Genomic DNA, 24,216 nt, shown 5'->3' with positions numbered 1-24,216 from the left:
AATAACGGATTGAATAAGTAAACGAAATGAGTTACTTCACTTTGCACCATCCTCTTTGCCCCGCATGAACTTGAATAACTGTACAAATTATTTAAAACACAAATAAGCTTAACATTGAACAAAACATACTCCACCAAATAGGTCTCAATTAATATTTAAAACGTTAATAACAAGAACTTTATCATTTAATAATAGGGAAAATAATTTTTTACTAACAACAAAATATTGCAATATGAGTATCAAATTTTGAAAATAGCTTTTTTTATCCTTATCATTGATTTTCAGGGAAAACTTTTTCTAGAATGGAACCGACTACATGTTTTACTACATAGTTAAAATATTACCAAATTGGTGGCGCTATATTTCACCATAAATATTTCACAATTTCACTTTATCCCGCTATTTCACTTTGCTTCACATTCCTCTACTATGATATTCTGGGCCGTACTCATTTTCGGAAAAGCAAAGCTAGAGTTTCATTGAATTATTTAATTTGTTTTAGTACGTTATGCGATGCTTCTTTTTATTTTACGCTTGCGAAGACTATTAAATAGAATGATTATCTTGTTCGTATAGTTTGGCTCTGGTTAGTTGAGCTACGGCCTTGACAATGTTTACCTCTTTTTATGGAGTTCAGTGAAAAGGAGACACGTTATTGGTACGGGTTTAAGTTGGAATATCTTTGAAAAACTGCTATAGGGTCATTACATGTCAAGTGATCCAAAATTTGAGAAATATTTTCACTCACATTTTTGTATTTCTTTGAAATTTGACTCATTGATTGTAACCTTCAAGGTAATCAAAAGTTCAAATTTTTAAATTTTTAATTCTGTTTTTTTTTTCATTTTTTTTTATGAGACTTTGATTTTCGGAAAAACCCTCTTTTTTTCATGGATGCTTGAACATAAAATGGACGATAACTCAGCACTAAATATAGATAGAAAGATTTGGTAAAAAGCATTTTAAAATACGTTAGTTTCTGTTTAATATGATATGCAGCATGACTAATTATGTAAAAAATTTCATTTTTAAAAGTTTAAATTTGAATTTTAAATTTAAATTTTTTAGAAAACATCATGATTTTTTTTTTTTAATTCCGAAAAACTTTTGTGTATTTTATCTTTACTTGTGCAAAATTTCAAGTTGGGATCTCAATGGGATCACATTTTCATGACTTTTTGAAAAACATTTGACTTAAGAAATAATGATATTTTTTAGATTATACTTAGTTAAATATGGGATTCTCTTACTAGTCATGGTCAAATGAGTAGTAAGTAAACATGACTATGCTTGAAATGAAATGGCATGAACTTGTAGATTGGTAAGCCCCCCCCCCCCCCCGGCACCACCACTTTTAATCTTGTTTTAAAACTTTTTTTTAGTTTTCAAAATGTAAAAAAATAAAATAAAATAAAACAAAATGAATAGTAAACTTATTTAAATGGGGTAAATGTTCTTTAAAATAAGAAGTATATCCCCTCCTGCCCCCTACCCATACATACGATCAACACTATGCTAGTATCACGCTTTACTTGGGGATTGAATTGGGAATTATTTTAACCCCATAGGTTTTCTTTTTTCTTTTTTTTTCAGACTAAGTGTTTCTTTTTAGATCATAACTTCACAAAAGTGTACTTGATTAATTCAATATTTGATAAGGAAAGTTATGATTCATTTCATTCCCTACCCCCTACCCCAGCCCCAACCATCAATTTCGGAAGGAGGATAGAAATAGTTTGCCCTAAGATCATAGCAAAATAGTGTTTCCCACATGTTGTGTTAATATTTTTTCATTATTTTCACACAAAACTACAAATAAATCAAAGCATCAGATCATATGTCTGTCCACACATAACTTTCTACAATATCTGGAGAACAGCGTTTTTTACTTTTCTTTATTGCTTGTTTTCTTTTTAATTTCTGTTGTGAAGGAGAGTAATGCAATGAGATCTATCTATACATATGTTAAAAGCTTTTATAGGTCAAACAAACTTTGCTCTTTTAAGCATAACCTTCCATGTTGTTGAACTTCATTCCAGATTTCCTCCCCCCTCACTCTCCCACTTTCCGAAGAAAAAAAGCTGCAAGTGTGAGGAGTGGGGTTCTATTCAGTGATGTTCCCATCAATTTTTCTGAGGGTATACTCCCAGCAATCCATTATACACAATATGTGTATGCATCATATACATAGTATGTCTAAAAAATGTTTGATAGCATACGGAGTATCTAGAGTATACTCCTGGTTCTTTTTGTCTGTTAAAGTTTTCCCAAATTTTAGTGTTTGTGATCCCCCCCTCCTATTTATGAACCTCGGTTACTTCTGATGTGTTTGGCAGCGTTTTTTTTTATTACTCTTACGCACCAGCTTTTTTTTTATTTTCGTGGTTTTTTTAAATTTTGAAAACTTTTGAAAAAAAAAAGAAGATAAAAAGTGGTGGTGTGGTGGGGGGAAGGGGGGGACTACCAATCTACAAGTTCATCCCAGCTCATATCAAGCATAGTCATGTTTACTTACTACTCACTAGACCATCACCAGTAAGAGAGCCTCATGTTTATCTAAATAGAATCTGGGAAAAATAATTATTTCTTGAGTCAAGTTTTATTCAAAAATTCATAAAAATATGATCTTATTGGGATCCCAAATTGAAGTTTTGTACAAATAAAGGAAAATACACATGTTTTTTTGAAAATTTGAAAAACAAAATTAATTTTATGTTTTTTGAGAAATTTAAATTTTACATTTTAGTTTAAATTTTTAAAAATGAAAGTTTTTACAAAATTAGTCATGCTGCATATCATATTAAACAGCAACTAATGTACTTTAAAATGCTTTTTACCAAATCTTTCTATCAATATTTCATGCTGAGTTATCGTCCATTTTATGTTCAAGCATCCATGAAAAAAAAGAAAGTTTTTCCAAAAATCAGAGTCTCATAAATTAAAAAATGAAAGAAATAAAAATCTAAAAATTTGGACTTTTAATCTCCTTGAAGGGTACAATCGATGAGCCAAATTTCAAAGAAATCCAGGAGTGTGATGAAAAAACTTTGGATCATTTGACATGGAATGATTCCATAATGTAAAAATAAATAAATAAAGAAAAGGAAAATAATAAAAATAATAAATAAATAGTTTGAATTTTGAAATCTTGAATTCAAATCCTTTTTTCGCCATCACGAATTGCGATAGGACCTTAAACGTTGGGTTTCTTGTTTCTACTAATGTCTTTTATCGCAACTATAATTTGAATTCAAGTCGTCAAAATTCAAATGAATGCCATTGTCTGGATGCCGACTGTTGTATGCTGGATGCTGTCACAAATGACTTTTGGGACCCCCTCCATATTGTTTACATCTACGTCCCTACATATATTTCACCCCTCATTTAAAAAATCTCGGGCCCGGGCCAACAGGTGTACCTTCTCCACCCCCCTGTGCACGCCCCTGAACCCAACCCAACCCAACTCAACTCATCGCCAATTACCCTTCCCTATTACCGAAAAAACATTGTCAAAGTCATGGCTCAACTAATCAGAGCCACACTATAGCATTTATTTTTTCATAACCAGACGGAATGATTTGCAGAACTCGTTAAGATGCCAAGAAACGGTTAAACTTCAAACACCGCTTTCTTTTTCGCTGGAGAAATATGTCACACTGAAACACTCAAACCGGCAGTGTGCTGTTTTCTTTGGCGCACCCCTCTTACGGAGTCGCTGAGGCATCGATATTTAATTTCCAGATTTATGCCAAAGAATAATGCCCCCTGAAGGACGATCATTTGTGTTTTATGAGTCAAAGAACGACAAACTATGCGAACAAGTTTTTTCATACTAGCAAATATTAAATTTTAGGCCATGTATTCAAATTTTTAATTTCAAAGTGTTAATTTTTAAGTACCGTATCATTTAAAACTAATTATAGACACTGTGCCTATGACTAGTTGGTATTTTCATTTATTTAACCAGTTGAAAAAACGTTTTCGTAGAGTCTTGACTTAATTTAATGCTTACGAATAAAATTACAGAAGTATTAACTGACCCGGGCGAAGCATTTGCTCTAGACATCTAATTTACAAATCTGATTTTGACGGGACGTTTTTCGAATGGCAGCCGAAATGTGAATTGCTTGTTTAAGAAATTGTTTGATGATTGAAAATGTTTATTGTATGTGTTTTCCTTTGGCGGTGCAAAAAGAAAACTTTTAAAACGATGCCTTACTTTTGTAGTTTCATGAAACATTAAGGAAGCACCCCAAAAAACTAAAAAACTAAAGAAATATTATTTACGATACTGCGATTTACTATGTTCAGATAAACGTTTTCTTTTCTAATCTTATTTCAACAAGCAACGATAAAACTAAAAATTTTAAAAAACCCCGACTGAATCACAACTGTAGAATCAAGAGGGAAAATTGAAAATTCTTTTAAAAGTCTTATATTATTAAAAATCAATGTCAAGTATTTAATTTACTATTAAATTAAATAGAAACTGCCAACAGATAAAACTTTTAAATCATTGCTTTTAATTTCCTTGTCGGCCAACAATGAATTCGGTTATCATTCACGTGAATTAAGGCTTAGCCGTAATTAAAATATGCTTTAAATAAACGTTATAATTTGAATTCTATGAAGCATGGAAGTTCCAACATACTTTCTATCAGACGCAGAAAAGAATTCTCTTTATTTTGGTATTAACTTAAATTTTTTTAAACTATGTTTTCACTGCAAAAATCGCAAAAAACCTTTTAGAGGCTTTAAATTAATATCTTCGTTGGTTAATGTCATCCAAAGATGCAACCTAGCTAAGAACACTCTCGATCAACTCTCCTTTCGAACAAATTTTTTCTTTTCAAAATCGGTTCATCCGTTTAGGCGCTAGAGTGCCACAGAACAGACACACAGATACATAGATACACGTCGAACTTATAACCCCCTCCTTCGTGAGTCGGGGGTTAATTAAGTAAAACTCCTTAATTTCTGTGAAATTAAAACTTGAAATCGAAATTTAAATCCGTTATTTTCGAAGGCATTCAAATCATTATTCAGTACTTCATCTCAACTTTTGGTCGATAGCGAATTTTAAATTTGGTATTGTTTTTGTTTCTCACGTGATTTTTCGTATCTTTTCTCAAGTCAAACAAAAATGTTTCTGTCTTTTGCTTTCACTTTTTCAAAACTGGAAACGAAGTTTTTAAGAACATCATCACATATAAAATATATAAAGCATTTAAGTTTTATTTCACATCGCAAAAGTAAATGAGTGATTTTTTTTGTAGCTTATTATTAGTTTGCATAGTACTGATTGAGAATGAATTTTCCTGTGTTCGGCTCTGAAAAATAGACGCTTAGCTGGAAAAATACAGAAAATAATTTTTCCTGAAAAACAATGCGGTGTAGTATGCTGCAATGCAATTAAAAAAAATCGAACTCCTAAAACTTTAGAAGAGTGCAGTTTCCTCTGCAAGAACCGTTAATAAGTCACAAGGACAGACAATAAAAGTAGTAGGGATCGATTCAAGAGAAGACTTTTTCACACGGCCAATTTTATGTAGCTCATATAGTCATAATAGTCATATCATAGTCAGCAGTTTAATAATTTTAGCACCGGAAAAAAAATGTTGTACACAAAAAAGTTCTTGCTTAAATATAGGTATAACAATAAAATGTGTATGACCTGCGTTAGCAAAGAAAATCGATACTTTAAAAGGATCGTTAATGACAGTTAAGGATCGTTTAAGGACAAGGGCATAAGTTGTCCAGAGTTGCCGGGACCCTCCCAAATTATAAAGAAAAAAACCTATAGGTAATAAGTAATTATTATAAGGAATTTTCGTCACAAGGTGCACCAAGCACTGTTATCACCTGCTAATTCCATTACCCGAGCAATGCCGGGTACGGGATTGCTCGTAATGTATATGATAGTGTGGCCCCGATGAGTTTAAATATGACCTTGACAATGATTACTTCATTTTGGGAAGTTGAGTGAGAAAGGAACGTGTTATTAGCGCGGATTTGAGTTGGAATACTCTTGGAAAACTGCTTCAAAAGTTTCCCAATTAAACTTAGCGCTAATAACCCTTCTTTATTACTCCAAAAGGAGACAACTATTCTGTACCTCACAGCCAGACAGACGTAAATCCAAAAAATGCGATTTTCCGTTTATTAGTGCATTGTTTGTAGAAGCCGCATCGAGTCATGAGAACGGAATTCTTTAAAAAAAAAAAATACTTTTCAATTTTTTACCAGGGTTAAAAGAGCGAGCGTCCGATCCTTTGCATGAGCCGGAAAAAAGATTCTCCTCTCTCCTGTAAAATTATCATAATGTGACTTACGTCTTTCTGAGTCTGAGGTGCAGAAACTGTCGAGGTCATAGCTCAACTTGACGCAGTCGCACGAAAGATCAAACCTTTATTCATAAACATTGTACTATCTCCTAAAATATTTTGATGATATTACGTATGAATAAAGTCATTTCTGCATGTTTTTATTAATGGGGTTGTTTCCTTCAGTCAAAAGTAGTACTTTTTGTCACTGAAATTGATAGAATAAGCAAAAAAAAAAAAAAAAAAAAAAAAACATGGACCCAGAAAATACTTTTATTTTCCCAACGGTTATTTTTTAATTAAGTTTTGAAAATGTCCGATTCTTCAAACAAGGCGTGGTCTTTATGACGTCACAAATGATGCACTATGCCGCATCTTTCTACCGCATTTCCACGTTATGATAATCAAGAAGCGAATTGCGCTCTACGCTTACTATCAACTCTATCGTTGCCATTACACGTGAGTAAAGATGCGAATTAAATATTTTGGACTGTGAATGGCAACACTGAATGGCATTTCATCATTTATGATGTTATCGGCAGAAGCGTTAAACGATAAAAGAGAACCGATTTAAGTTTTTTTAAAAATATTAAATTTAAAGAAATTATTTAAAAAATGGTCAGATTCTATGTTTTTAAGCATGCTCTTTCAGAAAAAAATACTTTTAAAATTTTGGAAACGACCCCATTCTAGAGAAAATATTTTAATCAATTCGTGAAAACTGATGAATAAACAGTAAATATCATTGTTATTTTATCAATTCATTATCACTGCATGGAAAACCACTTGCATTTACAGTGCCTATGAATAACAAATTGTTAGGTACAGATATTGTGACTGGCATTAAAGTTACTTGGTCATATTTTACAGATAAATCCTTACCCTTATAGTTTCAAAAGTGTATTTTTTTATTACTTTACTATTATTTATCTTTAGATTAAAATAAATTCATTAAAAACTTCTTCAGAAGATTTCATAATATTGAGACAACCTCTCACCGTTAAGCGCTCTTCAGAGTATATTTAAGAACGACATATCTTTTACAATATTTAATCATATTGAACAGTATTTTTTACATGAGTTGTCAAATGCGGTTGACCATTTTATTTACTTTTCGTTTTTCATCTTTTGTGCATGTGCGATAGAAAAGTTTTTATCTTTTTCAACAACTCATATCGTTATTTCAATGCAATATTATCTGTTCAAATGTAAGCATGTAATTTCCATTATGCACAAAAATTATTCATGAAAGTTTCGTGTAGAAAACTATTCGCAACTCCAACAAACTATAGGGGGCACTGCAGCCACCGTCTAATGGCGGATGAAAAAGGTAAAACAAACGCACGTCGTAGCGTAGAAAATGCTAATAAGCCTAGTAATTTTTGTTTGTATGCATGACCTTTTTTGTTTTATTCTTTTTAAATCAATTTTCAAAGTCTTGTGGATATTCTGGCCCATGTAAAAAGAAATGAGAATTCAAGAAGCATTACTAAACATTAGAAATTAATACAAATTCCGTAATTCGTAGTTGTAAGCAGCCATTTCCACGATGTTGAATTCGAAATTTATCAATTCTTGATGAAACTACATTTTTATTCTAGCCATATGAACACTATAAATATTTCATGTAAATAAACCTCTGTTTATCAGTGTTATCAAAAGAGGAAGATGAAAGTTCTTTGTTGTGTTTGGCTAGCGCTAATTGTTTTACATTCGGTTTCGTATGTTTCTAATTTCTGAATTATGATTTAATTCTGTCATGCATCATCAATAAAATTCTCACGGATACATAGCGGAAGTTTTTTTTTAATTGATCTTCCATTATTTCTTTAGACTTATCGAATTATGTTATCATTCTACCATTTTAATCCACACATGATAAAAAATAAAAATGGTTTACAACTGACATGCAAAATCTCGCCAAGTATTATTTGCTTGCACAATACTAAAACTATAACCCTAAACTATAATCGCACTATTTTGGCGATGAAAATTCTCAACGTTAAACATTTTTCATTCCGTTCTACGATAATATATTCAGGAAAATATTTTGCATTTTATCCTTCTTTTGAGCTTAAGATTAGAAAAAAAAAAAAAAAAAACATATTCTTACAAATTCACACAAAACAATAAAAAAAAAAAAAATTACCTGGTATAAAGTTATCCTCTTCCAAAAAAAAAAAAAAAATTCTTCGAATAGGCTTGCAAATGCGAAGTTTGTTAATCCAGAATTTTCTTGTGTTTAGGATTTCACGCCATTTACGACAGTAAACTCGCTTTTTAGAGGGAAATAATAAAGACTAACATTATTTTGAGGAGCTCGACTTTCTATTGATGAAAGCAATCCAAGACACATCGAATGCATTAATAAATACTCATAACAAACTGCCTATGTTTACGTCAACAGACACACGTGGAACGCAATGTTTTAGTTTTTCGGCAGTTATGTTAATCACCGCAAGGTAGCGTATTTGAGCGCTGGAGTTGCGAATTGAAATTTTATAAGCAGGAAACGTGTGAAAAAGAATTGAAATTCAAAAAAAAAAAGATATCTTGTTGAACGTAAGTAGTATTTTTATGAAAGTGCACTTGTAAGTTTTCACAGTAAGCGGAATGTGAGGCAAAGTGAAATAGCAGAGTAAAGCGAAAAGGTGAAATATTTACTCTGCGTTTAGCGCCACCTATCTGGTAATATTTTAACAAAAGTTGCACATGTAGTCTATTCCTGAAAGGAAAAAAATGTAATTTTTCAAAAATTGATACTCTTATTGTAATAATTGTCGAAAGTCAAAAAATATTTTTTATACTACGAAATAATAAAGTTCTTTATAAGAATTTTATTATTTCGTAGATCATTTTAAGTATTAATCGAGGCCTTCTAATATGCAGTGCAATATTTATTATTTAATATTAAGCTTATTTGTGTTTTAAATATTTTGCTCATGTAGTCGGGTACATGCGGAGCAAAGTGGATGGGGCAAAGTGAAATAGTTTATTTCGTTTACTCACTCAATTATTTACTAAAACAATTACGTATTCATGTATTATTTGATTTATTTACATTCCTTCCTTTAGTAATTCACTTATATATTCATTCATTCTCTTATTTTCTTATTCATTCACTCTATTATTCACTTATTCATTTTTCTTCATATATAATTAATTATTTAACTTAATTATTCGTTTATGGTTCCATTTTCTTTTCATTTATTTATTAAAATTTTTATTGACTGATTCATTTGATCAAAAATACTTTTTACAATCAAATAGAAAACATTTCATGACAAAAATATTTCATTTTTCACTATGCCCCATGAAAAAAAAGTGAAAACTATCTATTATTTTTTTAAGGCTCAAAATTACTACGAAAAATAAAAAATAATGTTTCAGTAAAATTTTTATAATAAACTACAATTTTCTTTCTTTTTGTACTATAATTTTCAAAACAAATTACCATTTCGTTCATTTTGGGAAAGCTCAGTCATCTTAGCCATTTCACTTTGCCCAACATTCCAGTACCTAAAAGTCTTAAAACTCCCAACTTTGCAAATAAATATTGCAGATATGAATTTCGCAAGTGTTATTATAATTTTTTCAATAGTTAAAATTTAAATAACATCCTCACCGTAGTTCTCAAGTTATTCCATCTTAAATTGTAAAGTGTCATATTATTTTGTTCAACCCCTTTATAAATGCATATCGATCCATACAATTCATGAGGTACTCGTTTTTAAAGATGTTTTCCTTTGTATTAAATTTGAAATCCATAAACACTCACAATTCCTGGTATTGAAAGTGTTCTCATTTATCTGCTTTTTTTTCTCCAGGTGAATCCAGGAAGCCTATCCGAACAAGCCGGCCTAATGACGGGCGATGCCATTTTGAAAATAATGGGCAAAAGCACAGAGCACATGAAACACAAAGAAGCACAGGATACTATTATCAAATCCGGAAATAACTTCGAACTAGTCATTCAGAGGTAACTTTTACTGCGCTAATGTAACACTTATATTACTGTAAAAGCACTTATTTTCGCGTTAATGAAGATACCGGTGACTTCGAGACCTGAAAATTTGACTATTTTTATTTGAACAGAACCGAAAGTTGATTAAAAATATAAAGTTGTTCACGATTGTAGAAATCGCAAAAGTAAAAGCTGCGTAAAATTAAGTGTTTTGCTGTAAGTGCAGAATTGCCAAAAGGATTTTTCGTAAAAAACAAAATTTGAGTATTAGCTTTAGTTAGGCTTGCCAAACGTCCCGGTTTGACCGGGATTGTATCGGCTTTCAGACGAAATGTCCGGTGTCCCGGCCGGTTTACTTCACGTCGTGGTAAAAGATAAATTTGATTGCAGATGACCAAAAAAGTCTACAAATAATCAACTGTGAAGGATTATTTAAAATAATAACTTTCTCATTTCTGTACATCACAGCCAGACTGACGTCCAAAAATGGCGATTTTCTGTTTGTTACTGCATTGTATGTGGAATCTTATTCCGCATCGAGTCATGCGAACGTAATTCAAAAAAAAAAAAAAAAAAAAAAATAACCTCTAATTATTTGCCAGTGTTAAAAGAGAGCGCATCTTATCCTTTGCATGTGCCAAACAAATGTTTTCCTACCTCCTGTAAAGTAGCGATTATATGAGTTACGTTATTCTGGCTCTGAGATACATATTTGTAAGATTGACCTGTAAAACTAGTATCGGATTAGCTTGTGAGGTTTTTAAAAACAAGATTTGAAAGGAAAAAGACTTTCTGAAAAAGTCCTAGTCAATACAAAGAACATGCAAATGTTGTTCAAATTTTTATTTCTCGTTCAAAGTTTTTCTTCTTACTAAAGTAACTTAAAAATATTAACATGTAGGGAATGAAATGTTTAAATGTATCTGCTTATGTCATGTATTATTTATTACCCCTGGTTTAGGGTCATAAGTAACCATTTATTCATAGCATTAAGAATGAACTACCCTCTAAAACACGCTAAAAACCAACCAGTCGTGTGTACCTTTGAATACTCGCTACGTTGGCGCTCGGGAGCGGGGGGAGTATTCCGGTGTCCTGGTTGAACATTACAGAAATCTGGCAAGCCTAGCTTTAGTGTACAACCTTGCTTGTTTCCGCTGAAAATATATCACGAAAGCAATATTTCCCTACTGTTAGTTAAAAAGCAAGATGCGTTTCTCTAAATATCTCGAAAATCCATTTCTGCAGATGCTGTCGTTTGCCTGCCCGCGTCCCATGGCACAATTAATTTCTGTGTTTCGTTCTCAATCTATTGAGGTTGACATGTTTGATTCATTCATTATTTTACTATTTTAAAGGTTTTTATTTATTTATCAGATATAATTAAAAACTGAGCGTATCTATGTATGTAACTATGTAAGTATCGATGTCCAAGTTACGTCTCCCGAACGCCCGTGAACTGTGACCATCGAACCGGGTATCGATAGATTCGTAATTTTCCCGTCTTTATGTTTGGCTATTTAACATAATCCTCCGATAATAAGTAGCGGCGATACCAATTAAAAACTATCAATTATGGTACTTAGGTTTTGACACATAATTCCTATTTTTCGAAATCTTTCCTCCATTCAAATTATTATTCAGTGCTTCATCTCAGCTTCCCGTAACAATGCTTTTATTAAAATTTGTAGCAATGAAGAAAATCATTGAGACGAAAGATCTGTTGCCATGTTTTTCTCGAATATGAACAAGTAAAATTCTGGCTTTTGTATTAAAGGCTTTTCCTGTAATCGGGGGATTTAAAATGTTTGCATTTTGGTTATTTTTCTGCAATCTGCAGCAAAATTTTACTGATTTTTATTTTTTGTTCAAGCTTGATTGTTGAACACACGTCGCTTGACATAACTTTTATTTTCGATGTAGACCGTGCAAAGCTGGGTGACGCAGCTAGTTTATCTTTAGCGATTGACTGAAAATGGAGGATTTAGTACCACCCTAACATTTGCTGTGGCATACAGTCTCCTTTACCTGCGTGGGCAAAAATAATTTCAGTGGAATCGGTCATAGAATGCAAAGCACTTTATAATTTGTAGGGCTTTCGCTTTAAGCGTACACTGCACCGAATGAGTTGCATTTAAAGTAAATGGTGAGTTGAGAATATGTTAGGATATTTCAAATCTCTAAAGATGAAACTATTTTTATTCATTTTTTTTTTTTTTTTTTTTTGGTGAAGGTCAAAGAAATTCTTTTCTAACAAGTAATATTTGATTGCAAAAAAATAAAATAAAATAAAATAAAATAAAAATAAACAAAATCGAAGTTCTTTTAGGGATGGGGGTGGAGAGTTTTTCTTTTTCTTTTTTCTGTTAGCTTTGCAAAGATTTAAAAACCAATTCGCACGAATAACCCTAACCCCCGCGTGAAATTCTTCTGTTTAAAAATTTCAATAAAACATTCATTTCTTAAAGAACTTTGAATTTTTCTTGAATTGAAACCTTTATTAATAATAATGAATAAAAAAAAGTTTCATCTTTAAAAAGTTCAAATATATGAACATGTGTTCAACTCACAATTAATTCGCTTATCCGATTGGTACGGTTTTCAACATCCCACCGCCAAGCAGACGACGGTATTGCGAAGCGTCATATTGCTTTGTTTACTTGCACCCGAGTTAAACCTTTATTCTACTATCACTTTTCGCTGAATGCACAATAGGCCATTATATTCCTACAACTTATTTTTTTATTAATATTTTCTCCCTTAAAATGTACTTAAATGTTTATGTTTTTTGAGCAATCACATTGCTTATTGCTCTCACTTGACTGTTTTGAATTCCTATGATTTTATTTTCCCCCGCCTCCCTCTGCAGCACCATCGTCAACCGGGCTCACGATGCCGCTCCTCTAGCGAAAACCGTCTCCAGTTTGCGTCCATAACCTACACACACACACACACACACGCATACATACACACATTTACTCACACACCCACACACATACACACACACGCATACATACACGCGCACACAAACATACACACACGCACAAATGCACAAACGCATACCTACATACGCCTACACACTCGCACACCTACACACACACACAAATACACATACATGCACTCATGCCTGCACACAGACACAAACACACACGACTACATACACACACAAACTCGTGATTGCGAAAAACATAATTTGAATTCCAGGTGTCAAAATTCAAATTAATTTTTAATTTTATTATTATTTTTTTTTTCAATCATTCTCGGTTGTAGTGACACCTCTCTTGTGGAATAAACCTACGAAAATAACTCTAAGTAAAACTTGATATTTTTCACCAATTATTTCTCTTTGATAAAGCTGAAAGCATATTTTACGAAGGTTAAAGTTTGAAAGTTTATGCTCTTTCGAGCCGCTTCCCCCCCCCCGGTCTTATTGTTAAAGCATCCCTATAATTTTATCTCATGTTATTGGGCAATAGATGTACAAGCGTCCCTCGTATAACACGGTACTTGTACAACACGATTTCGATATTACACGGTACCAAATTTGCGATCATTATAACACGGTTTCGATATTACACGGTGCGAAACTTGAATTTCATACTATAGTCGAATCCCGACTTACGCGAGGGATTCGTTCCAAGATCCCTCGCGTAAGTCAAAATTTCGCGTTGTGGAATAGGGTATGTATACACAACTTTTTGATAAACATAAAACAATTGTTCTAGACACTTGTAGTAAACACCCTTCAAACTGCTTTGATCCATTCCTAAAGTATATGTCAATGTTTTCCACATAAAGAACTGAATTTATACTGCATTTTGAGTAAACCTACGTTATTCAATATAAAATAGATATTGTTATGATGCAAAAACCAATGATCAATGGGAGAGTAAGGCTGAGTGTAGTGCTGTTTGTACGGTATAAATTGATAATAATAATGAAATGCAACTCTATTACACTTACTCTACAGTAGATAAATATAATAATTCATTTCTTTAGTTTTAAGGAACATTCTCTTCCCTAGCTTAAGCACGTTTGAATACTACTATGTTAAATGAACTTGCACATTTAGAGTGGAAAATACAGAATGGTTATTTGTATAGACTAGAGGTGAGACATCGATGGCAAAACATCGATGTTTCAAAACATCGATGGTATTGATACATCGACTAAAAAACATCGATGTTTTAAAACATCGATCTTCTCATCAATGTATAACATACATTTTTGAATGTACTACACTAATTTAAGCAATACAAAAGAATGCGTACAGGACGAATATATTGGAAATACTGAAATTCAAACCATGAATATAATTTAATAAGAATAATTTCGCAACATCTTGGTATTATAGTAGGACAAAAATTGATAATAAGACAAGCACACATTAATACAAACTAGTTATAGTAATAAGGAAATATTTTCAAACTGAAAGAAACTAAAAGTAAATTTACATCAAAAAAGAATCTAAGAAAAAATGTATCATTGCACTAACCGTCAGTTGAATGATGAGAAAAAGTTGTGCTAATTATTTAAAAAATACAAAATTAATTCTAACAATTATTTTTCAGAGAAAGAAATATGTGTTGTACTGTTAGTTAATAATTAAACACAAATTGAAAGTAATAAAGGGACGACTTGTAGGGGGAAATCGATAAGTAACCCCGAATATTGGTGTTGACAGTTTGGAGAGAAAGAAGTTCGTTTCTTTGTCCCCCCAGAAGCGCATTTCTCTTTTCGCAGACTATTCCACCAGTCAGAGAAACATCTCTTTTCGATGTAATAGAAGTTGCCCTCCCTATCAAATACTTTAAAAATTCAGAGCTGGTAAAAAGTTGTTTTAAAGTTATAATTTTCACCGTAGTATTTTCCTTTAGTTTAAGAACTGGAGCCTTGAAACAGACTGCAAGTTCTGGCATTAGACTACTAGTGTCAGGTTCTTCCATTAGCTTTGCTCTTTTCCTCACTCTCTAGTTAATCTTCTACTATCTTGTAGTGATCTTCCCAAAAATCATCCTCTACACAAAAAAAAAAAAAAAAAAATCTTATAAAATGGGTGCAAAAAAAGGTTTTTTTTTTTTTTTTTTTTTTTTTGGCAACTCCATAAGTAAACTTAATTACTTAGCGAGAAAATTGGAGCAAATTTTATGATAATTTTCAACTAAAATGCAAAAACATCAACACCGAAAAAACATCGAAACCAAAACATCGATGGTCCAAAAACATCGAGAGTAAAACATCGATGTTAAAAATATCGAGAGTAAAAACATCGATGTTTCCAAAACATCGACATCGATGTCGCACCCCTATTATAGATTAACAAAGCAATGATTCGACCAGTTCGGTGCGCTTAAGTGATGCTAAAGGGATGATGATATAAATTCACGAAACAAATATCTGGTAGCCAGAATCAAAGACGATACTTACGCCCAGCGATTCCTTAACGAAAATTTTCGAGTTGCGGCGAGGAATTCGCTTTAGTTCTAAAATTCTTTACTCGTGGAAAAACTCACGTTACAGCCGTTTCACGTAAGTTGAATCGCGTTGTAGTGAGAGTCGACTGTACATGGTTTTCATACAACACGAAAGGGATATTTAAAGAAAGATGAAATTTCACTTTTGTTTCATACATTTTGTTAATTTTTGATAATAACTTTAATTCTTTACTTTGTTTTTATGAAACTTGGTTTCGATACAACACGGTACACATCCCTTGATTTACATTATTTTTAAGTCCCGTATAACACGGCTTTGATTAAAACGAAACTTTGACCCAACAGAATGCTTGGGTTTATCAATAGATTTATTTCAAACAAATCTAAGAAGGTTCTGCCTTTATATAGGAATTTAGTATGACCCCATTTGGAGTGTGCTGTGCAGTTTTGTTCGCCTTATCTGAGGAAAGATATTTGTGTATTGAAAAGGGTTCAAAGAAAGGTAACTAGACTGGTAAGGGGACTTTCAGATGTAGATTATGATACCAGACTTAATAGGCTTAATATGTATAGCCTGGAGCAAAGGAGAGTCAGAGGAGACATGATTCAGTTGTTTAAATTTATCAAAATGAATGATGTTAATGGAAAAAAAATTTGCACGGAAAGCAGGACGAGGGGTCATTATTTTAAGCTATTCAAATCTCAGGCTAACCTGGAAATATGGAAAAACTACTTCTTTAGTAGGGTTGTGGGCACTTGGAACAGCTTACCGGAAGAGGCGGTAATAAGCAAGAGGGTGGATAGCTTTAAGAGGACCATTGATCTTCATTGAGGACTAATTAATTGACTAGGACCAACCTAGCTGGGCCAAGGGCCATTTGCTGGTCGTCACATTTGTGTTTGTATTTGAAACATGGTTTCGATAAAACAGATACATATCGACATGATTTTTACAACGTAACATGATTAATTAATGTAAAAAAAAAGAGTTAAAGAGTTATTTTTTAAAAAAAGTCTTGTATAACACGGTTTCGATACTACACGGAACGAATTAACCGTGTTATACGAGGTACGCCCCTGTACTAGTAGCCCTGGTAGGTACAACATAATTTAGAAAAACGCTTCAATTAAAGTTTACCTATTGAACTTTGCAACTGTTTACTCGAAACTAAATACTCACACATTCCTTTGCTTCTCATTGCTCAAGTATTATTTTTAAAAAGTATTTATTTGTGTTTACTTTTTCTATAGAGGTGGAGTCAGAGTATGGAAACCAACCGTTACACCAATTGGAGACCTTCCCACCGTGACCACACCTCCGGCGACGGGTCTTTATACGAAGACATCACTAGCAGCGAAGAAGCAGGTTTGTGAAACGTTTTTTCAGCACATATTTTCCAAAATGAATCAGCTGTCAATATTTAGTTAGTCTTCATCTGATGGCTGAAACAGCTGTGCAAATGCTTTTTCATGGTTTTGATTTATTCACTCTGTTGAGAGATATTTCCGTGTCTTTGTTGAAAAGTGACATTTTAGATTCGCCGCTGTCACGTTAGAAGAATAGCAAAAAATGAAAAAGTGATTGTGATAGTTCATGCAATATTAGTTTTCATAAAGTATATTTGCCAAAAAAAAAAAAAGAATTAAAATAAAATGGAGAATTTTTAAGACATGGGTATAGAATTTAAAAAACAAAAAGGCTGTTATTTTGTTATTAATGTATTATACTGTCTTACGTTCTACATGCAATATACCAGGGGCAGTGGCGCAGCAAAGGAGGGGGGGGGGTTAAAACACTCCACGAACCCTTGATTTTAACATAAATGCAAATTCCGATACAGTATGTGCATATGAAAGGGCTGTTTTTATCAAAAAAAAAAAACCCTCCTTCAGAAGGTATTTTTGATCAAAAAATCCCCTGTCGAAGGTATTTTTGGTTTAAAAAAAACCCTCCAGAAGGTTCTTATCATTACAAAAAATACCCTCCAGGGGGTAGTTTTGATCAAAAAACCCCCGTCAGAAGGTATTTCTGGCTGCGCTATACCGACTGCCTGGTCATCCCATCCAGAGACTGCAGTTTCGTCTTTGTTATGGACCCATTAGTGTGGAGTAGAAATTAACCGAGCTCATTTTATCTGTTTTATACACTGTTAATAAGTCAAACTTTATTCCTGAATGGTCATCGCGAAGTATATAAAAAAAATATGTTCTAACAAGAAATAGGTTTGTAACAAAGCAAAACAGCCGTGTAAGATAGGCAAACAATAACATAAAACTAATGTAATGAACTAGAATTTTTAAGGTAGTGAAAATACTAACTTTGTGATGAATTTTTTATTTTCATCTTCGAAAGTTCAATTCAGGATGCATAAGTCATAAAGGGAAGTTTATTATTTCAAATATTTTCTCTTTTTTTAATAGACGAGTCAAAATTACGTGAAAACACACAAAACACATTCTTTATCTACTTCTTTATCTACTAGGATTGAATAAAGTATTTCAAACTAAAAACATGTTTGAATAACGGAATGCTACTGTGAATAACTCTGTCAATAAAATAAAATCAAGATTGCAATTTCATTAAAGAATCCTCACATAAATAATAGCCGATGATCGAGTAACCCGCGTGTTTCAACAATGAAACTCGCGCCACAGCATGATAATTTGATAATATGATTTGGTACAGTTTCACATGCAGGAAAAGGCTTTATTGTGACAAGGCTGAACTCGATCCGGTAACTTAACTGTTTTACTGGTAAGACTGTTATTTTAGGAAAATGAAGAAACGTAAAAATGGTCAACAATAACCGCTATCTATTGGAGTTAAGGGTTATTTCACTGGAGTTAATGTTAAAACTTAAACTACCAAAATATCACCAAACAGGCAATTGCTGCGTTCAAATGTAGAAGCAGATTTTCACCCGTCATGCTATGACGGACGACTTTCGAGTAAATAAAATAAAACCCTAACTTCAACTTGACTGAAGTTTAGAACGACTATTTTTCAGCTATGATTTCAGTGAGGTGGTCACCTCCTTGAATATTTTTAGTTAACACGTTTATTGCATTCATTGCTTTTTTTTTAATTCCCCCCCCCCCCCAAAAAAAAAACTGAAAATAAATTTGCTTGTAAAGTTTTATTTTGAAATATCAAATGCTTCTAATAATTTTCTAATATTTAAATTAAAAATAGGTATGAGAGTGTTACTGCAGTTTCTACTCCTAAAAAAAGTTTAATATTGATTCGCAATTCTTCAGCTTTGATAAGTCACCTTGCGATGATTTAAGAAATTATCTAAAATGGTAAAACATTTCAATTTTACGCCGACACAGCAGATGTCTCATTAGGCAGATGTAAGTGGATGGGTTTTTGTTATACCTCTTCCATCAGGGATTGACCGGAGTTTGTAGCGCCTCCTGTAGTTATTCGAATTGCGAACACTTAGCCAATGTGAAATTTTCATCTAGGAAATATTCTGTAAAGCAAGAACAGCTTTCTCTAGTTAATAAAACAATTTCCTTTGCAAACAAATTTCTTTTGTTCTCATTTGAAATTTTTTGATTAGTTTAAAGATTCAACATTTCCTTCGAATCGAAAATAATTTTTGGAGGTTTTTAGTCGTGTAACATTCTTGGTAAACTTTCTGCTGCAGAAATTGGAAAACGTTCCAAGTTATAAAAAAAGGAAAATTAATGACGGGGATGTATCAAACGCAAAGTACTGTGCGTAGAAAAAATTATGTTCAATTCTATGAAAATTATAGTTATTAATATCACTTAATGTTTTAACACTGCCGCTCAGTTTCATGCTTGCGTTAATTTGCCCTAACAAGCAGTCTTTCCTCCCCTTACCCCGACGATTACCATCCCCATCTTTACTCTGAGTTACCATCGCAGTTTTCAAGTCCTGTAAATCGAGCTTTGTAAAGAATTTACCCACTTTGTGGTGAAGCTTCATTCAATTCGCTTGCTTAATCTGAGGATCTTACTTATTTTCACCCTTATTTCTGTGATTGAATCTTAAGACCAATTGAACTTTCTTGGATTATTTCTTTGAATAAATTTTACTTTATCTAGAGAAAGGAGATACTTCGTGGAAGCTTATTACGTTTTATTTCTGCTTTAAAACATTATTCATGAAGAAAGAAAAAAACATAGCTAAGCTTGAAGGAACCAGTGGCGTACCCAGGGGGTGGGCTGATAGGGCTACAGCCCCCCCCCCCGAAATTTTCAAAATTAATTATAAAAATTATAATAAAGAACAAGTTTTCTTTTTATGATGTATTTTTGAAATCTTACATTCGTATTGATATCAGAAAAGCGATACATGAACTTTTCTTAGCTACAGTTCATAAGTATCCCCCCCCCCAGCTCAAAGACTTTCGAGCTCAGCCCCCCCCCCCCCCGAACTGATTTGTCTGCGTACGCCGCTGGAAGGAACTGATACTGAACAACGCAATTTCTATATTAGAAGCTAATAACGACATCATATCGAGTTGGTTCTTTTATTATGTTTAGAATTTGGACAAAATTTAAAAAGCAATTATCGAGCAGTTTTATCAGTTCAATTATTGTCATTAATTTAAACTCTTTTTATTTTATTTGATCAAAAATATAGTAATAATAAATAAAATTTCAGGCGATGTTCTTCCAAAGTTGCTTAACTTGCTAGTTTAAAACACATTTGTAAGGAAATATATAATCGGTTTTTATATTTCAACTGCATCTTGCACTTTTTTTTTTTTTTTTGAGCAATCACGAATGCTTATTGCTTTTATTTGACTGTTTTGATGTGCTATCATTCTATTTTCCCGCCAGCACCCTCTGCAGCATCATCGTCGACCGGCTCCTCACGATGCTGTTCCTCTAGCGAAAGCCTCCAGGTTGCGTCAATACCCTACTCTTACACGCATACATACACGCACGTACAAACAAACACACATACATACACACACGCATACATACACACCTACACACAACTACCCACACACTTATGCCTTTGATTGCGAAAAACATAATTCGAATTCCAGATGTCAAAATTCAAATTATTATTATTATTATTATTATTATTATTATTATTATTTTGTGCTCTATGTCCTGAAACGGAAGGATAGTTCGCAGTGTGAACCTTAGAGCAGGAATTAGTAAATGGAGTGAGCTAGTCCAATCTTTGGCTAAGCAAAAGCTTGGGCAAGGAGCTCAAGTCACGAGACTCAACAACGACGAATTATTGATACGTTTTGCCTGAAACTAACGAAGGAAACCTGATTTCTTCCAATGCTTTTCTTTAAAATCTATCACGTAGCTTGTTGTCTTTCCTTCACGAATGAAAGTCTTCACTCCCTCCATTTTATCTCTTCTCAATAATGGTGTGGACGTAGGATATTTTAGATTAGAGCGCTCTGGATGATGCCTGATGAGCCCGGGTTAACCAGTAAACCTATTCAGATTTTACCTTCTGCATGTGTAGGCTCGGATCCAGAAGGGAGGAGTCATGACCCCCCCCCCCCCTAAAGCGACCAAATATTGCCTAAAACTGTATTTTGGGGACTTTATTTTAAAAAAAAGCGCCCCAGAACGCCTATTTTAGCACAAAATTTCACTTGACCACGCACTTTACGACAATGCCCCCCCCCCCCCGAAAAAAAGATCAGTTGTTAGATCCGACCCTTTGCATGAGGCAGGACATTCATCTGCAAAGCACGTGAAAGCTGACTTCCATTTCGCATCGTAACTCGCTAAATTTGGCGACATTTCTTAAAATTTCGGCAGACTTTCAGGCTTCCGATAACAGGAAGACGAGTACAAATAATTTGTTTGTTCAGAATGCTCTTTCAATCTCAACGTATTAAATTTTTTTTCCATCATTGCATTATCGTATAGTTTCCTGATTAGATGTAAAAGAAATAGTCAAGATAACGTTGAGGCAAGCCCGTTTTATTTAAAAGTGTAGTGCAGTTGGGACAAACCTAACCTGGCAGTGTTTGTATGGTGGGATTGGGGTTTGCGTAGCCTTTACAATATTGCCAGGTTAGGTTTGCCCCTACTCTAGAGTGCTCTCTGCCTTAGTATTAACACAGAAGCCTGAGATAAACCGGAAGGATATTTTGTTCGATAGGCTGATCCGTTCGTTCCAAACTGGAAGTGAAATTTAAACTTTTTTGAATTGAAACTGAGAATTGTGAAGTAATTGTAACGTACACTCGGAGAGCATATAACCAAACTTTGTCCCCGAGCCTTGAGGCCCTTTTGGCTCAGCTATAAAATACTGGATTTGCGTCACAAAGGTCCGTGGATCTTTGATCAGATCCGGATCACTAATATGTGGCGTACGGATGTGGAGGGTGAGCGATGCGTGTCCGTGGCGACATTTGGTCCATGGACCTTTTTGAAGCTAACTCAGTTTTAACAGCTGAGCCAAAGGACCTCGAGGGCTCTCTGAATGTACGCTACATAGTGTCTCTGTGAATTGCTCACTCCAATTATTCTTATTGTTCAGTGTCTACTTATTGATTTGAATGGAATATATGAATTTTTCAGGAGTCTACACCAATTGGAACAAAACACAATGTGAGTCCACGTCCTTTCGCCCCACTGGGAGGAGGAAAAGTGTTGGTAAACAATCAATACAACACTCCAGCTGCTCTTTACTCCATGAACAACATCGCCGACACACTATCAGCTCACACAGAAGTTTTAGCATCCGGCGCTAAAGGGTAGTTATATTTTGCAACAATTTTAAATTTTGAAATCCATGTTGAGTTTAATGATCTTTTAAACTGCATGTGACACAATAAAAAAAATATTTTTCAATTAAAGGGAAAATAATTTGTTTTTGTTTTTTTTTTGTAAGAAAAAGAAAGAAAGGAGGAGGGGAATATATAGGGCCACCGAAAGCCAGGGCGGGAGCCTTGGCAGTTATGTCACCCCCCCCCAAATAAAGAAAAATAAAAGAAAAAAAAAGAGAAAAAATCAAAAACCGCTTGCTAGAGAACAGTTAACTCTATTTTAAGTGTCACAACTGAAATACCGAAAGAGTTAATTTTTGTTTTCGCTTACACGGGGTTTTTCCCCCCTTTTTCTTTCTTCCTTTCGTTTTTTTTTCTTTCTGTTTTTCTTCTTTTATTCTTTCTTTCGTTCTTTCTTTTCTTTCTTTTTTTTGCGTCAATGCCGCCGTGCCCTCTAAGGCCCTAGTCCCTAGCTTCCGACTGGCTGACATGGCCTCTCCTTATTCCTAGGAATATACATAGATACTTTAAATTATGGTGTAAGTATTTTATATTGAATAAAATAATTTTATTATTATCTTATTTCAGAATAAACTTCATGAAGGAAGCCCCACCTGTTAATAAAGAATCTGCGGTTTATCGAATGCTTATGGAGGAAAAAGAAGGTTCTACGGATCATTTTAATCATGTTGATCAGCAACAACCTTATAGAAAAGGTAACAAACATACATGTGATAAACAAAAAACTTAATGACTTAATGTAAACAAAGCTGATAAAATTGTAAAATATATATGTTAGCTTTTAAAATGGCATTATACATCAGAATACATTTTCTGTAGTATCTCAGTTTGAAATAATACTTTATTTTTCTGGAATTAAAAAAAGAATAAAATAAAATAAAGTCATTTTTTACTAATTTTTTTTATCGTAATAAAATTGAATCTCCCAGTAAGTTTGTCTAATGTAAACTCCGAAACTACCCGACCGATTTCACTGAAAGTTTCAATTATTTCCTATTAGTAGTACCGAAAAAGATTATAGACCAGTTCGAAAAAAATTGATAATTAGTTTTTTTTTTTAATTCTAATTTAAGATGCAATTTTCACACAAACTTCCTATATAAAGGAGGGCGAATTACTTTCATATTCTAGTTTTATGTATCAATCGAAAAAAATAATTTTCCTGCTTAAGACGAAATTTGCTCTAATTCTCAAGTTTGAAGTTATAAGCGTTTTTAGCTCATTGTTTCAAGACTTTGCTCGGCTTCAGTCACTAATCCGTGCTTTATTGAATAAATCATCAAAAAAAGCGAATGCATTGTTTCCCACTTTTCGTTCTTGTACTGTTCAAAAGAGCGAATGTTTTTACTCCAGATGAAACTCGTCCAACGAATTAGAGCTCGAATCTTTGCTCAGCGGTAAGAAAAGGATGGCGTTGCTAAGGCGATGGTTCCAAGCAATTCAAATCAAGCTGTTAATTGGTTAATTTCAATTAACCAATCAACCAATTGTGTTCTTCGCTATACATTTCTAATACCTTCTGATAGGTGGCAGTGGTAGGTGTATGAAAATTTACTCATCCTCGTTCCCTCTATTTGGGATCACTTTTGCTCTATGTTACGAGCGGAAAAGTGACAGGCATTTTGTATTAAGGGGCGTTGATTAAAGCATCCTGTTACTTATTTATTCATAAAAAGTCAACATTGTTCATATCAAATTTAAAAATGAAATAAACAAAAGCAGTAGCTTCTAAGACTATTATTTAA

At 33.3% G+C, this 24,216-nt stretch overlaps 1 protein-coding gene across 2 annotated transcripts in view; it reads left to right on the top strand.

Annotated features, from left to right (window-relative positions):
• Window positions 1-24,216, top strand: part of LOC129225227 (PDZ and LIM domain protein Zasp-like) — a 123,403-nt gene that overhangs the window by 40,208 nt on the left and 58,979 nt on the right. For both annotated transcript variants that reach the window (XM_054859800.1, XM_054859802.1), the window contains exons 2-5: window positions 10,151-10,302; window positions 16,974-17,088; window positions 22,263-22,438; window positions 23,039-23,166. In XM_054859800.1, coding sequence (XP_054715775.1) covers window positions 10,151-10,302; window positions 16,974-17,088; window positions 22,263-22,438; window positions 23,039-23,166 — 571 coding nt within the window. The remainder of the gene's footprint in view (window positions 1-10,150; window positions 10,303-16,973; window positions 17,089-22,262; window positions 22,439-23,038; window positions 23,167-24,216) is intronic.

The sequence above is a fragment of the Uloborus diversus genome, chromosome 6 (assembly GCF_026930045.1).
Source record: "Uloborus diversus isolate 005 chromosome 6, Udiv.v.3.1, whole genome shotgun sequence".
Taxonomy (NCBI): Eukaryota; Metazoa; Arthropoda; class Arachnida; order Araneae; family Uloboridae; genus Uloborus; species Uloborus diversus.
This window is presented reverse-complemented; position numbering and strand designations above follow the sequence as displayed.